We start from the raw sequence: 17230 nt of genomic DNA, 5'->3' as shown, positions 1-17230 counted from the left end.
CATCGATATCCCGTTGTCTCCCGTTTCTTTACCATCAATGAAGTAATTGTCCTTCTTGTACAATCTCACCGTTCACAAGGCAAGAAAACGTTTGAGAAAATCGCCCAACGGCAGGTAAATTATACAAGTATTTCCGTCCAAATTGCATTATACCTCGTTCCTTTCCCAACCGAATGTTTAAATCTCATCGTTAATCGTGCAATTTTTTGTCAATATCGATACTTGGATAAAATTATTCAAACCCCCACCCCAGCCTACTCTACCATCCTGAGCGTGTGCGCGGGCGCGAGACATTAATATCGAATATGGAATATAGATTTGCACAAAAAGTCCAAGCAATTAGCGGTCCATTTTACCATACCGTGGCGTCGCCAAGCCAACCTTCCTCGGCCCCGGTAGACAAACTTTAGGCTACTACGCGCAACCCAACCGACTTACAACTATTACAAGACACGCAGCATTGGACGAGTTCCAAAAGCCACGTTGCTCTATAATCGTCTCAGAATAACCTCGAGGTGACCACCTCCAACGCATACGTCTCGTACGCCTCTATCTTCCCAGCTTTGTGGGGCCGAGGAGCTCTCGCGCAGTCCTATTGTCGCTCTTCCTCGTTTCGGATATCATCACTCTTATGCAACGCTCCCCGCCCTGAGAGCCGATGAACCGCGGCTACGAGCACTGTCGAGGAAACATGAGATCGGCTGTTCTGCCACGCACTGACTCGTTGGCGTAGTCTAGCCTGTTCCGACACTTACACGTTCGTTTTGTCATTTTGCGAGGAGCTCAGGGTGACAGGTGATTGGAGAGTCCTAGGTGAGGATGATGGTGTACGAGGTTGCGGACTCACGTCATCACGCTGGTGAAATTATTCTGTTGGGGATTTTGAATAGCCGTTGCGCGATCGCTAGTGTCATCGATAGTTAAGAGTAAGCCGATCTCTCTCTCTCTCTCTCTCTCTCTCTCTCTCTCTCTCTCTCTGTGCGAGGAGCCCGAATATCATCGCGTGCATCAAGACGGTAAATCGTCAACGAGATAAAGTGCAAATCGAAAAACGAAGACGAAGATAACGAACGAACGAGGCGAAGGAGCCGCGGACACCGAGGCTTTGCGCTAGCTGACGACGAGTAATTAAATGCACAAATTGAAAAATCGAGGAAGCTGTCCGAGATGCCGCTCGCCCCGACTATGTACTTCGACCGGCTGCCAAGTTCCTCGATCTCCTCGCTACACCCGAACAGCGCCAGTAGCAGCATCTATTCCGATGACTCGCCCTCGACGTCCTCCCTCGGGAGCTTCAGCAGTCGCCGGCCCCCGCTGCCTAGAGCGATCACCGGTAGCTTTCCACTCCGTCCGCTGTCCAAGGTCGCCGTTATACGGCCGAACGCGACCACGCTCTTGTCGAGGTCGCCCTCGCCGGTCAGCAGCATCTCCTCCGCAAGACTCACCTCCTCCTCCATCTCGACTGGCTCGCACGCGTCCAGGTTGCCTCTGAGCTTGCGCTCGCTACGCTGCTCCAGATCGCCGACACCGCGACGCGTCTTTCCCCAGCAGAGCGACAGCGATGATCAACTGGACATGGAGGAGCTGTCGAGCAAGGAACAGGCACCGGTCGTATTCGACGCCAGTCTGAATTTCGTCCTGGGCATCGACAAGCAGAAGGTCAGACAGTCATTCAAGCCGACGGCCTCGCACCAGGAGCCACAAACGGCCTCCTCCTACCTCTCGACCAAGATATCAAACTTCCTCCAGAGGACCGATCATATAATGGATGAGTGGAAGAGAATTGGCAGGGCTGGTAGGGAGGACGGTAACGTTGCGGCCGATAATCTTACAACGACGCAGAGAAGGAATCTTGCAAGGACGAAGAGCGCGACCAATATTATGATCAAAGGATACCAGTACTTTAGGAAATCGAGCAGCGTGTCGAAGAGCCCATCGAGGACGGTGTCGAACGTGTCCGACGACGACAAGACCCTCTCGCAGTGCGACGAAGAGGTAGTTGTCGTGGAGGAAGACACTCAACGGAGAATACGCCGTTTTTCTTTAATCACCCCTCCGCTTAGCCTCGCGCGACCTCTCCCTATATTTTCGCGACGGTTTCCTTCGCCCCACCTACCACCCAATCCACCACACCTTGTTTATCAAATTAATAAAGTAGCCCGTTATGTTGGAGCAGATCGTCGGACGAGATTGTTAAGGGGCGTGTTAAATAAACAATAAATAAAATGTTAAATAAAATAACCCTTTCCATTCGAATAAATACATTTAGTAGTGTGTGGCATTGGCTACGGGAGGGAGTTATCGTGCGTTTAAAAAGTACGTGCGAGACTAGCATACGACACACACACGCGCGCGTGTACGCACGCACGCACACAAAACAACATTTCATGTGTCCGTCTGGCTTATTTCGGAGACCGATGATTTTAATTTAACATGAAATTGACCTTTTACGATGCTTTAGGTATAGCGTACTCGTTTTTACGTTTCTTCTCTTTCTTTTCCCTTTCGTTTACGGCTACCACACGTTTGCCAAGTGGTCACAAAAATACTCCAATGCTTACGAAATGGCAATGTAGAGGTAATTTGATTGAAATTCCATGGTTATTATCGAGAGACTAATGGAGTGAGCTTATTATTGAATTGGAGGAGAATCATTGTGAAGGATTAATCAAAATTTCATGCATTTATTGATTATGGATTATTTATACGTTGGCTAATTAATGGGAGTAACGTTAGTTTTAGGTTGCAATTTTATAATCGAAGTGAAAAGTGGACAATAATTGTACTTTACTGAGAGACGTTACTTATCAGTCTCGAGACAAAGCTCTATTTTCTCGTTGGAATTATTCCGGAAGTTTTTTTTTTATATGATATAGAATTTATTTTTAGCGGTCGATGCAAAAAAAATACAAAGTAGTATTGGCCTACATTATAAAAATACAAACGACCGTTTCGCCTAAGATCGACATATTTTCGATATTTAATATGACATGATAATAAGCACGTCCCGCTTTATATATTATAAATATTGTTATAACTTATTATACATAAATAGCAATCACCTCGGTATCACATTGAGTTTTTTTCAAAGCACACTGCTATCGAAATGAACTTACACGCAGCGCGGTATTTACATTATTTAGTCGAACGTTAGGCATATAGAATAAACATAATCGCCAAGTATTAGTATTTTAACGCAAGAAATATTACGTTAGTAGTAGAAGTGATTTGCAACAAATTTTCAACGAAATTTACGAATGAACGTAGTGGAGAGAATATATATATATATATATATATATATATATATATATACAACTACCAACTCTTTTCCGACATTATATCGGTACATATTTGAACCAAAAATCGTCAATATTGGCTGGCCAATAACAATAGTTGACAGTAGCTATAATTTACAGTAGCCACGTGACGAGGAAACTTTAAGGACTCGCAGTGTAATTCTTTAACAAACCATTATTACGCCAGTATCGTTCGCGATGCTCCTTATCGCGATATGGTCGCCTTAGTACCTCCCGAAATCTCAGAATCGCGACTCGCGAGAAGCTCCGTCTTCGATTCTGCGTGCGTTTCATCACCCCCCTCCCCCCGCTCCTGAAACGATAATGACAAAAGCGATAAGATGGAGCGCAATCGCTCATCAAACGACACTAAATAGAGATGCGAAGGCGGCCTATTGCCTCGTAATAGGGTGGAATAGCAATTAAGCCTCAATAATTATGACTTTGGCTTACAGCTAAGCGAGATGACGGCGGACTTTGCGGAGGAGCACTCGACGTCGACACTCGCCGCGGAGCGCATCGATGCCGAGCAGTCGGAACGGCTTCGTCTGGAGCGCGAGCTCCAGGACGTAAGCGACACCAACAAGAGCCTCCAACAGCAGGCGGAGCGATTAGAGATGGAGCTTTTGTACGCGCGCGCAGCCGATCTCAACGGCATCGCCTCCGACGCCGAGGACGGCGAGGACGGCGGTGTTTACAAACAGAGATATCAACACGCAATGAGGGAGCTCGAGTTCACCAAGCGGAAGATGGCGCAACAACACGAGGACGACCTCGAGCAGCTCGTCGGCCTCAAAAAGCAGCTCGAGAAGAAGGTCAGTTATTCACTTTCCATAACCCGATGGCGTGTTATTACCTCCCCGCCCCATCCCCAAAAGTCACCCATCGTCTTCACGCCCTCCCCCAACCGTCCGTTACATCCGCGACTCCTGCACGATGATCCTAATGGGTCGCAAATCGTCCATCACCGCTTCCTTCGACGCCTTGGTAAAAATGCTTTAAAAATAAAAGCCTCGAGGAGCGTTATCCCGTCGAAATTGCTCGCACTTGTTCCTTTACCGCTTTTGATATTAATAAAACCAAATATCTTAATTGCACTTGGGGACGTCAGATCGAATGTACACACGAGCACAATCAATATAGATTATTCCGCGCTTCAATTATTTTATAACTTTATAATAGTAGAGATCGAGAAAGACGTAAGTATTATGCTCGTTTGCATTCTTCGCTTCTGCACCCCCCCCCCCTCTATACGATGAATTTTCTCATTTCTTTTTTCTTTTTTTGTTCAATTATTTGTTATGTTAATTATCGGTGTGTTGTACTATGCGTCTATTTATTTCATGCAACATCATCAACTATTTATCCATAAAATCGCGTGCGATCAATGTTCGTCCGTAATCAGATTAATCGTTAATTAATCGACGTCTTACGCGTCATATTATGCTAAAACGTTTCGGTAATAATAATGGATTCTTTAAACTTTTTCATTTTCTTTTTTTGTTTCTCGTTTCGTTTGATTTTATTAATAGACGCGAGTCGGAGATAGATAAGGTATCATTTCAATGGAGAGCCAGCGATGGAGAATAATTTTTATGCAAATCTCGCTAAGGAAAAGTTTTTGAAGCCTTGTGTTCACTCACTCTCTGTCTTTGTCTCTCTCTCTCTCTCTCTCTCTCTCTCTCTCTCTCTCTCTCTCTCTCTCTCTCTCGCCCGCTCGATGTTGGCGTTCATTTGTCCTAGCGAGTAGCCGTCGTGCAGTGGAAACGACCAGGCGGATATACGCCAATGGTACGAATAGGACGTCCGCATGTAAACAAAGAGTCCGCCCGGTAACGCTAATGACAAATGTCATGGAATCGATCGGATGTAATTGGCAAAATTATAATTTTCTGGGCACTACATTGTCGCTCAATTCGGTCTTTAACCGTCTGTACACAAACGTCCGATAATCTCGCACCGGCAATTAATCGACACTTTCCCGCGTCCCGCGAGAATAATCGCGCGATTACGCCCGTCGACGAACAGAGCCCGACGACTTGCTTAATTCAAGTGGCTCCCGCTATGGAAGCCCCGGCGCGTCCTCACATTTTGCCTTTCCTGGGTTTAACGCGGCCGCGCGCCCGTCACCGGACATTTAAATACTTAATAAATCAACGGCTCGTGCTTTTCATTCCCACAGTTGGCTGACGCTTACGAGGAGGTGGAGGAGCAACGGCAGGTTGTCGGCCAGTGGAAGCGCCGCGTGCAGAAGCTCAACGGAGAAATGCACGATCTGCGATTGCTCCTGGAGGAACAGACGGCGAGAAACAATCTGCTGGAGAAGAAGCAGCGGAAGTAAGTGCTCGGCGAGCCTTCTCCTACCCTCGATCACGAGATAGCCTCTGCTTCATTACCGATAGTCGTTCCGTCGAACTCTCCCGGCCAGCCCATCGCGTTAAAAACCCAATTTCATTTATCGCATCTTAATTTCACTTCTCATCGCTATCTATCGCTCCTCCTCCTCCTTCTCCTTCTCTTCCACCTCCACTTCTTCTCCATTCCTTCCATTCCTTTCATTTTCTCATTCTTGTTATTTTTAAAAAGCCTCCTCTCCCACCGCGGTTCTTATCCCTTTCGATAGCAATGACGTTTCACCATAATGCTGCAACTCCTTCTTCCTTTTCCGGTCTTTGATTATACCGTATTATCGGAGAAAGGCTTACCGCCAACTACGAGAGTAGCGGCTACCGACGCGGTGGAGGCGGAGGGAATAAAATTATGCCCGTTAATTAGCTCTGCCAGCGGACATTCATCGTCATCCACGATATCGATTCGCGTACCTCATCGATCAGCCTATCCTGATCCTCCTTGTAGCGAATTTCCATCGCCCCTTCACACGAGGTTCGAAACGTCCAAGGGCAACGAAACTGGGAATATAAACTTCGAGAGGCTTTGTTCGCTATCCCTCCCGCCCCCACTCACAACGTCAATCATTTTGCAGATTCGATTCGGAGACCCAGAATCTAATGGACGACTTACGACAAGAAAAGGCCCAGCGCGAGAGACTCGCTCGTGAAAAGGAAATAGCGATTGCCGAAAAGTTTACGATCGAGCAGAATTTAAGCGTAAGAATGACAAGTTAAATGCTTTATCGCAATGCTACTTTTTACTCACTAAGCATTTATACGTAATTAATAATGAAAATGAACGGATAACCTAACGTGTGTTCCCAGGATGCCAGACTGGAGATTGAGCTGAAGGAAGAGCGACTGCATAATATAAGCCAGGAGCTCGAGGAGCTGACGTTCGGCGGGAAAACGGAGGAGGAGGTAGCCCAGCTGAAGAAGGCCAAGCACGAGCTCGAGAAGAAGGCGAAGGACCAGGAAGAGGAACTCGATGATCTCGCCGGTCAGGTGCAGCTGCTCGAGCAGGCGAAGCTGCGCCTGGAGATGAGCATCGAGCAGCAGCGCAAAGAGATGCGCAAGGAGATGCAGCAGCGGGACGAGGAGCTCGAGGACGTGCGCGGCAGCGCCATGAAGAAGGTGAAGGCCCTCGAGGCGCAGCTGGAGAACGAGCACGAGGAGCGGACGATCGTACTGAGGGAGAAGCACGAGCTCGAGCGTCGACTGGTGGCCCTGGAGGATCAGGACCGAACCGACCGAGCCGCCGACGCCGAGACTACGCAAAGGTGCGTCACCGCTTCAACCGAGTCGACGAGCGTTCGAATAAATCCACGATGGTGGTGGGGGACGAGGCAACCGCAGCGACCTCGAGTATCTCCCGAGATCGAGAAAATTGTGTATTCGTTAACTTTCGGAATATCGCGAGGAATGATTGGAGAGGGGAGGGGGTCACGGGCGACGGTGTAACCATTTAAGTTAAATAACCTTGCTCAACTTTATTTACAGATATTTTGGTAGCTTTTTGGTAACTGCCTTATCGCCCCTCTACCCTATGCCCCCCCCCACCTATCGAGCTCTCGCGGAATTTTCACGAGTAGTATAATTTATTGGGTAACTTTGTGCAATTACCGTGCACGTGATGAGATGCATACAAAACCCATGGGCGGTAAAGTCTCGGATAAAAATAACTAAATAAGGCGCCGTCAAGGAGACGGAGGGCAGTTGTTGTTGGTGATGAGAGAAAGGGACGGCAAGATCGGAGGGCGGTATGTGGGAGCCGATTGTTAAAGAGAGCGCGTGTGCTTTCAGATTGAAGCGAGACTTGAAAAGAACTCGGGCGCTGCTGAGGGATGCGCAGACGATGCTCGAGCGCTCGAAGGGTGACTCAACCGGCAAGGCGGCCCTTCGTCACCTGAAGAACCAACTGGAGGACGCGGAGTGCGCTCGTGCGGTGACCGCCAAGGCCAAGCAGGCACTCGAGCAAGACCTGAGCGAGACGCAAGCCGCTCTGGAAGAAGCCTCGCGTCAGCGCTCCGAGGCCGAGGATCGTGCGAACGTTGCAAACCGAGAGCGTGCTGAGCTGTTGTCGCAGCTGGAGGAGAACGAAGAGGAATTGGCCGAGGTGAGAGGGCTTCGCTATTCGTCTTGGTCGCCGCGATTGATCATTCATCCATTATAATGATACACACACGCGCACACGCACACACACACACACACACACACACACATATATATATATATATATATATATATATATATTATTTTGTAATTGAGTAGGTAACAAACGGAGCACGTCTGTTTTTAGTAATCGTGAGTATTCGATTACAAAGACATTCGTTTTGTCAAGTATTATTTTTTTTCTTTACAACGAGATAGGCGATTAGTCATTACCCGTACCTTTGATTATTCAAAATCACTAACATCCACTAATTTACTCGAACTCTTACTTATTTGTGAGTAAATATACGTATAATAGATTATTCTTGTAGATATTGTCAGTTTATCAGGCGATAACAACAATTGTAATAAGTATACACGTTTATTCGTAAAATAATAAAAATTAACTTTAGTTGTTGCGTTATTAATAACACTTATGTATAACAAGAATTATTATGTCATTTACTTTTGAGGGACCATGAAGTTTCTGGTACAAAGATTACGTAGTTGCTTAAAAAGGCGCATTAGTATCCTTCTTCATCTGTATGTTCGCATGAGTATGCGTGCGTGTGCGTGTGTGTGCGTGTGCGCGCGTATACGTATGGGCTGTGCAGTATTCTAATCTTGTTCTTACATTTTCTTCTTTTTTTTTTTTCTAATAAATATTTCTTGCAAATTCTGAGTCAGAGATTCGGAGTCTATTATATTTATAAGCTCATACGAATAGCACAGTTTTATTGGACGATTATTTATAGCAAAGGTCAAAAAATGATTCTAAACAAATGAAATAAAAAGAAAAAATCTGTAACTAATTTTCAAAGCAATAAGAAATTTTTACGCTGACTTTTGAAATATTTTCACAATTTTATAGGTGATTAGATCGAGGCTTTAAAATTCAATGCTCACTTGATCACATTACGAATATTTTTATTCTAATTTAATTAGCTTTTGTACGATTCATTCTATTTTTTTATCCCACTCTCTCTCTTACTCTCTCTCTCTCTCTCTCTCTCTCTCTCTCTCTCTCTCTCTGTCTCTCTGTCTCGCGCACGTGTGTATAGGCTCACAGAAACGGTGAGAGAGAGAGAGAGAGAGAGAGAGAGAGAGAGAGAGACAGAGAGAGAGAGAGACAGAGCGTGTAACAAACTCCACGCTCGCTCGCTCGTTCGCTCTTTAAGCGGCTGTGTATATCGGGCGTGCGTATCGAAAATCTCGCGATGCAATTAAAATAGGCGCAGCATCGCCGTTTTCATGCATCGGTGCCCGTCGAGCGCGCACGCTAATTCGGTTGTCGGCTATTCCGATCCGACGAACTTTGCCTCCAAGCCCATTTACCGAATGCGTCATCCGACACGTGTCCCACAGGTGCTGAAGAAGTATCGCGTCGCCGTGCAGCAAGTCTCCGCCGAGCAGGCCCAGCTCCAAGAGGCCCAGGTCCAGATGGCGGCCCTCGAGGCCGAGAAATCGTCGCTAAAAGATCAGTTGTCGGAATTGAGCCAGCGTCTCGAGTCGGTGGAGCAGCTCGGCGATCCGACGGCCAACAGCCTCGCGACGAGGCGCCTCGAGTTCCGCACCAAAGAGCTCGAGAGCAAACTCGAGCTCGAGCAGACTACGAGGGCTCGACTTGAGGTAAATTGCTCGGACGGTGTGCCGTCCCATGGCTCTAAACGACCTTGACGCGTCGCTCTTCAATTAAAGGAGATAAAAGCCGGAACTGTTTTAAAGTAGCGCGTTAAAGTACCTCGGCCAATGGATTATAGAAGAGCGGCGCGCGTGCGCGCGCGTCCATTCGTAGGAACGGCAATTAAGCCTCGCAGGCTAACACGACGCCCCCGTCGATCTCTTCTTCTAGACGCAAATAGCGCGACTAAAGGAGAACGTAGAGAAGCTCCAATCGGAGACAGCCCTCCTGCGCACGAAGGAGCAGAGCGCCCAGGACGCGGCGCGCAGACTGCAGCGCACGCTGCGCGAGGTGCGCGAGGAGGCGACCTCGGCCTCGGCGAAGGAGCAGGAGGCGACGCGGGCACGTCGCGACCTGGAGAAGGCACTCGAGGCATCCGAGGCGGAGACTAAGGTCGTCAAGGACGATCTGCGACTGGCTCTGCAGAGGATCGACGACTTGCAAAGCGCCATTCAAGGAGAGCTTGACCTCGACTGCAGCGAGGAGGCTACCAGTGATAACAGCGACAGGTAGTTCTTTATCATTGTCTGCGATTCCATCTTATTTCAATGCTTTTCAATCGGAAATGATTGATTCATCGTCTGATGCCGATGCTATGGTAACTGTGGCTGGCCATTAATTCTTAATTTTAATAACAATACCATAGATCATCGAATTAAACAGTATATATATATATTTTTTTTTTTTTTTTTTTGTTTTTGTTTATCCTACCTCGTTCTATCGTTTAAATGCGCATAATTGCAATTAGTCGAGGATTTATATAAGTTATGATCGATTCCCAACTAAATTGGAGAGTATTTTGGACAGAAAAGCATTGAGATATTTGATCGTTCGTTTACAATAGTAGACTATTGGACTTTTTTTACAATAGTAGACTGGACTTTTTTTTACCTCCTGCCTCCCTTCCCCACCCATTAATTTTATTTATTGAAATGATTCTTTCGCAATTTATATAGTAACAACGCCGGCAATGATAGTAATACGTCAACGATAATCGTATGTTTTAGCGATTGATCCATGCCAATAACGGACTTCGGGTCCGATGATGAAAACGTCGAGGAACGAAATGGCTGAAACTCTGGAATTTGGAGAGAATATCCAACTCCGATGAATCGACTGAAAATCAAAGCATTACGCGCGGAAATGCGTAGAATTGCGACGTTCAAAATAAGTTTAGCCTTAATTTCACATTTCTTATGCGGGAGCGCGTACGCTTCTTTAAGTATAATAATCAACGAGATGAAGAAGGGGGGGGGGGCTACTAATATCCGATATGGTTTGTAATATCGCAGCCCCTTTAACGTTAAATGTTAGTTTTTCTATGAAAGCCACGAAAGCCTGTGTAACGGAAAAAGGTGAATTTTGTACTGCCGACGAAAGGAAGATGGATAATATTAAGAATTGGTGCTAGCGCTCTTGAATTTCGGGATACTAAGGCGTTTCGAGTTCAATCTTCCCAAAGTCTTCCAAGTCAAGGAATTCACATTTCGAGCGCGAAAGTGCAATCAGGTTCAACCTTCATAGTGCTACGGCAATATAATAAACTTTAACGATATTAAGGAGACACAGAATGCGATTTAATTCAAAGCAACATTACAATATCTTCTTTAATTCAAACTTTTAAAATAACAATAACTTTATTAAATGTCATTTTATTTCTTCGTCATCCTCTTCGTATCCTCGTCATTATATTCAGCAAAATCATCATAATCGCTACCTCCACCACAACCACCACCACCGCCATCACCACCAACACCATCAGCGTCAGCATCATCGTCATCTTCTTCCTTTTCTTCTTCTTTTATCGTTAAATAAGATTTATTGAAAAAGTTTTTGCCTTCAATTTGTAAAATATATATGAGCTCCATTTCAATTTTAAATGCCCTTTCTGAGTCGCCTTATTATAAGAACAAGAGTAACGAAGAGGAAAAAGCAATCGAGTAATGATTTAAGCGCATTGCAAGCTTAGATATTATTAATACAATATGGTTTCTTCAAAGCCAGACACGTTTACTACATGCGCGCGATCTAAGGCTGTCAAAGCTTGTCAATCGAGATCGTTTTAAATGTACGTGTTTATTTTATGTATAAAGGAATAATGAAGACTCTCTGTTAGTTGTTCTATCATCTTGTAAGGAAACCTATGTAACTTATTGCTTTGTAAAATGCAGAACTTATTTAATTAAATTGACATTTTCATCTTTTGCTGAAACCAATCTCTTACCGCTCGAAACCTTATTCCCATGCTAATCCTAAAATTACAGATATTCAACATAAGAATTATAATATATAAATAAGTTAAATGTAAAGTATTAAAATAAAACAAAACAAAAACAAACAAACAAACAAACAAACAAACAAAAAGCAACAAAAAGAAGAAAAAAACGAAAGCAATAATAATTTTGCCGTAATATTTTAACGTTATTACTAATCTGTTAATACGTGCGTTATTATTACGTGTGAGCGAATTACCAATAATAGTAGAACCGTATATATGTTGTTAGTTCCAAGTTTAATTAATCCAAGAATTAAGTTCTTCTGTTTGATTGAACAATTTCAATTTAATTTTTATGACGACTAAATAATAAAAAGAGTGCATATTACAGTGATAAATTATTTCTCAGAATTATAATATTTACTATCCTATTGTTGATTTGTTACGAAATGGTCGTGGCCTATTAAGCTATACTGATATATTAGAATTAAGATTCTTAGAATATTATACATTACACTTCTACGTTAATATTTTTTATTTTTATAATTTAAAGTAACATCCATTCGTTATAATAATTTGTAATATTTAGTTAAATATTTGACAACTACTAGTTTCATGCTGCTCTATAACATTGATCATAAATTATGATAAAAATTAAAATCTTAATATTATGCATTCATAATTTAAAAATTATATATTTATGGATGTATCATCATTCAGTAATATTTGATAATAATAATAATCACAATAATAACATGCACTTTAAATGAATTTTCGCTATGTGCTAGTTAAAAAATGGACGAAAATATTTTTCTACGAACCTTATTTACATAATAAATATTATGTTTTTAAGAACGGCAATTTATGGGACAAAGCAGTGGTATGGAAACCTGAAAATGTTATTACTGACACTGTAAAAAAATGTATTGCATCTTGAACATACGGTATAGTATTATTTTTACAGCTCTTCTCTTAATACAAATTCTAAAAATAAAAACGAACACCAAATATACAATTACAAGTTATTTTACATACTGTATTTCATGAAAATTCGTATCTTCTCAAAACTATTTTATAATTCATCAAGCAGATTCATAAAAATCGACAATTAGTTCATTTTATCATACAATACTTATAGTTGTATATGTAAATGTACACTTGTGCTATATTATGAAGTATTTGTACTGTGTTTCGTTATTTCAACACCAATGTTTCTTCATTGTAATAACTTTGCAGTACGTTTACAGAAAAGCGTATAAAAATACATTAACAAAGCCAGTTGAAGTGTCTTAATATATTTCCTTTATTTTGCGATACAATTATCAATCATCAAAATATATCGAGAAAGTATCCACTTACCCAGAAACGTAGATATTTAAGAAGAAATTAAACTGACCTCTAAATTATTATTTAAAAAATGTTTAAAATCACGAATTTTCTAAACACTTTAGTTTTGAACCAAAAAGAATCATTTTCTCACTTGTTATAACAAACCAACATCTATCTAAAAAAAATTCATTATTTATGGATTAAGCGCATAATTTCTTACGAATATAAGAGATTCTTTTTACGAAGATCGTATTTTTCATGCAATTATGTAAATATTTGATTATTAATGATGTCATTATTAACAATTTGAGAACTTCAAGGGTTGTAAACTTTTCTTAAAGGAATTCATCAGATTGTTTAATGATATAATAAGTAAGAATTACTTACGTAATATAGGCCTTGAACCGACAAGTGAATAGAGTTTATTTTTTTTATTCATACTGAATTACAAGCCTGTGTAGTTATAATTACTAAGATTTAATTTTGTTAAAAATCGATGAATCTTGATTTTAATATATACTTTTGAAAATTTCCCTTATCCATCCTATCATTTCGAAAAAAGACAACAAACAAAAAATAATTACACTGAGTTAAATGAGTATATAAATTTTTTATTTTAAATATTATAAACAACACAATTGGGGTTTTAATTAATTAAGTCTTTAAATACACATAATAAACATTATCCTAGTAATATCACGATATGTTAATAGCTATTATTGAAATGAAAGTAATGAAAGTTCCTGCTTGCAGAGGTTTTCGCGTAACTCGTATCAAAAACTTTTACAATGAATGAAAAAGACGCTAAAGTTGCTTCTTTTTTATTCTTAATAACATTGGCATCTATATACGTGAGTAAAGAAAACAAATTTGTGAAAAATACTACTGGACGTGTCAGAACGTGCAAACTGGAATTAGTGAGAGAGAAAGGAATCTCGTAGAGTGAAGAGGATAAAAAAGAAGTGGTAGGAGTGTGAAATCAAAAGTCGTTCTAACGAATGGAAATAGGAAAATCCTCTTGGGTGAAATAAAAACTTGCGGTGATTATTCGGAAATGATTAAAATTGCCTATCAAGCACTGATAGTAAATTCAATTTGGCATTTTTGACATTTTTTCAATTTTATTTTTTTAGAATATGTAAGCAATGAGTCTGTGATTCGATTAATTTCGTATATTTTTGACAATCGGTTAAGTTCATATCTCTACTTCGTTAAGTTCCGAGCATTTTAATACAAAAGTATTGATCATTTTTTAAACATGAGTACAAGTTAAAAACCACATTAAAACTACTATATTACTTACTAATTTTGAAAATAATTATAAAGAGAGATAGATATTTGCTATATTATTATGTAGCATGAAATAGCGAAAAAAGGAAAATATTGACATTTATTTAAAAAATTGATCAAACAAAGTACTATGATTCAAGCATGTTTATCAACGAATAAATCATTAAACTCCAAAAAAAACTTAAACTGAAATATTCCTGTATAAATATTTCTTTAAATTTAAATACAAATAAGTATAAAGTTTAAATGTAAATAAAATATATAGATACTAGTAAATGTTAAAATATATATCTACAGAAGCGTAATTTTACTATTATAAAATCAAAAAATTTGCAAAGCCAATATTAAATATGTATCGAACAATTAAAAAATTAATAAACAGTTAATTTAATGCAAATTAACAAATCCCTTAATAATGTATGCTATACAGCTAATGAGGAATAATATAATTTGTTTATTTTAACTTTATTACCAATAAATGCTCTTGAAAATTCTTTATAATTAAATAAAGTCGGTGAATAGCTTGCATTATAGTGGATTGCTCTATTTAATTATTTTTATCAATTAAATTACTAATAAATGCACGTCTCTGAATTTATAAATAAATGTAACGTTTCCGTCTCTTTAATTAATTTAATTCATAATAAAAGGTATATAATATAATTGAATCAAGTCTTCGGTAGCTCTAAATTACATTTGAATTTAAATAATGAATTAAGTTAATTTGAAGTAATATGAGATTAATTATATAATTAAAATATTTATAGGTATAATGATATGCCATTGAATAATATTAAATATATATTATGGAGTAAGAATAAAAGTCTGTAATTGAAATATTTTTTTCGATAGAATCATTACAGGATATTTCAAACTGAATATTCACGTACTTATTAGTTGGTGATAAGCAAATCTATCAAACTTATCAAAATCTTCATCTCTTGCGTGAAATTCTTTCTTGCAAATCATTGTCAAATTCGTGATTATGCTCCTCTGCTGTGTGACGTAATCGTAGTTAGATTTAATTTGGTCAATGTTGGTTGTACATATTATTTCTATTCTACATTATTGACTCGAATGATCAAATGTATTATCTAAGAATGACGAAAAAAATGAAAATTCAAAATAACATTCCAGTAGATTCTTTTCTGGAGGCAGCGCATGCATTATGATTTACTATCAAATATTATATAATAATTACCAAATGTCTAATGATATCTAATTCAAGGTCATTATTTTTTTTAATGTCTTATTAGTTCATGAAATTAAATGTGTCAAAATTGTAAAAATTTTAATTATTAATAAAATTATTTTTAATTTAACCGAAGAATGTAATGTTCAAATAAAGCTTAGAGAAATGGTTTTTTCACCGTCATTCCCATGTATTCGTAAGTGGCGGGCGCGAACACACACAAACACACACGCACACATACACAAAAGTTTCTTCTAAAAATTCTTTTCAGAATTGAATGATCTTGGTCCTTTCTCATTCGGCTAATTTACAATGGAATATATTAATCGTTAAATTAAATTGAGCTAGGATTCTTTAGGCAAATTTTAACGAGCAATGATAAACGAAGAAGCATTTATAATCAAAGTAAATATGATGCTGTCGGGTAATGTGAGTCTGTAATCAGAATTTCATTTAATGTATGTCATCGAAGCATTGTATGGTCGTATTGTCGGTTTGAATATATTCAATTGTCATCTATAATTTCTGTTATATTGAATTGAGAAAGAAGTTTTATGGGTTTTGTTGAAAGTGACACAAGATTACATGCTTTTGAATAAATTCAGAGGGAACAAAGACACAATCAATAGAGTAAATTTATTGTAAAATTATCATTAACAAGAAAAGTTTAATTAATAACTGTTTTTTTTTTATTTAATAATACCATTCGGCATGAAATGTAGCCAAAGTTTTATTATCCATCAATGTACTACTTAATTACATTTATTTAATTCAATGAAATTTCATTGTATGTATTGAAAAATGGTTATATAAATATATATTTTATCAAACTTGCTAAAGATATGGTTTCAATTATATGTAATTAATAGTTGATAGTTCACAGTAATGTAATAGTTCGCTAAATGTTTATAAAATATTAAGTATCTTATTTCCAACTATAATTTTCGTATTATTATCAGCAATAGCGGCGATAAGTATGAAAGCGATAATAGAAATAATCGTCTGTTATTCCAAATTGTAAAATCCTTTATCGTACATCTTTTTGCATGTCGTGCAAAAAGAAATTTGAAATTCGTCAAGAAAAATATTAATCCTTTAGTAATACTTAATGCTAACTTCACAGAACTTTTACTACTAACACATTTTTAATCAGTTTTGTATTCAACCATCAGCAAGTTCTGAGAAGATAAGGTTTCAGATACGCGTTATAGTCACGTGAAATTGCTATTCTATCTACATAGTACAAATGCTTTTATCTATTTTTTAATATTAAACTGTTTTTATTATTATTCTGTATATATATATATATATATATTTATTTATTTATATATACATATTTATATTTATATGTGTATGTGTATCTAGAGTTGGAAAAAGCGCTAAAGGAAGTGAGAGAGAGTTCAAAGTTGTAACAGTTTGTTACAATAGTTGTTATTTTTATTATTATTAAATAAAAGTTGTGAAACCTTACATCATTAATACGTGTTATGTACTTATATTTATATTGTATTATTTAATACCAAGATCAAATTATTTTTTACATTTCATATGTTTTATGCTTTATAAACTTTATATGTAAACTTTTTATGCTTTTTATGCTATTGATTGAAAACCCCAATTGGTTTACGATAACAAATAATCAATCGTACTACTATCGTTAATAAAATAATTCGTACGTTTATGCTG

General features: G+C 39.1%; 1 protein-coding gene across 1 annotated transcript in view; it reads left to right on the top strand.

Annotated features, from left to right (window-relative positions):
- Positions 1–11042, top strand: part of LOC105359330 (Myosin heavy chain-like) — a 94263-nt gene extending 83221 nt beyond the window's left edge. The window contains exons 14-21 of the mRNA XM_011495900.1: positions 3752–4111; positions 5479–5633; positions 6280–6403; positions 6512–6966; positions 7490–7802; positions 9203–9466; positions 9690–10027; positions 10526–11042. Of these exons, the coding sequence (XP_011494202.1) occupies positions 3752–4111; positions 5479–5633; positions 6280–6403; positions 6512–6966; positions 7490–7802; positions 9203–9466; positions 9690–10027; positions 10526–10532 (2016 nt within the window). The 3' untranslated portion in view covers positions 10533–11042. The remainder of the gene's footprint in view (positions 1–3751; positions 4112–5478; positions 5634–6279; positions 6404–6511; positions 6967–7489; positions 7803–9202; positions 9467–9689; positions 10028–10525) is intronic.
- The last annotated feature ends 6188 nt before the right edge of the window (positions 11043–17230 follow it).

This window comes from Ceratosolen solmsi, unplaced genomic scaffold (genome assembly GCF_000503995.2).
Source record: "Ceratosolen solmsi marchali unplaced genomic scaffold, CerSol_1.0 scaffold11, whole genome shotgun sequence".
Taxonomy (NCBI): domain Eukaryota; kingdom Metazoa; phylum Arthropoda; class Insecta; order Hymenoptera; family Agaonidae; genus Ceratosolen; species Ceratosolen solmsi.
Note: the sequence above shows the minus strand (reverse complement) of the source record. Positions and strands in the feature narration are given on the sequence as shown.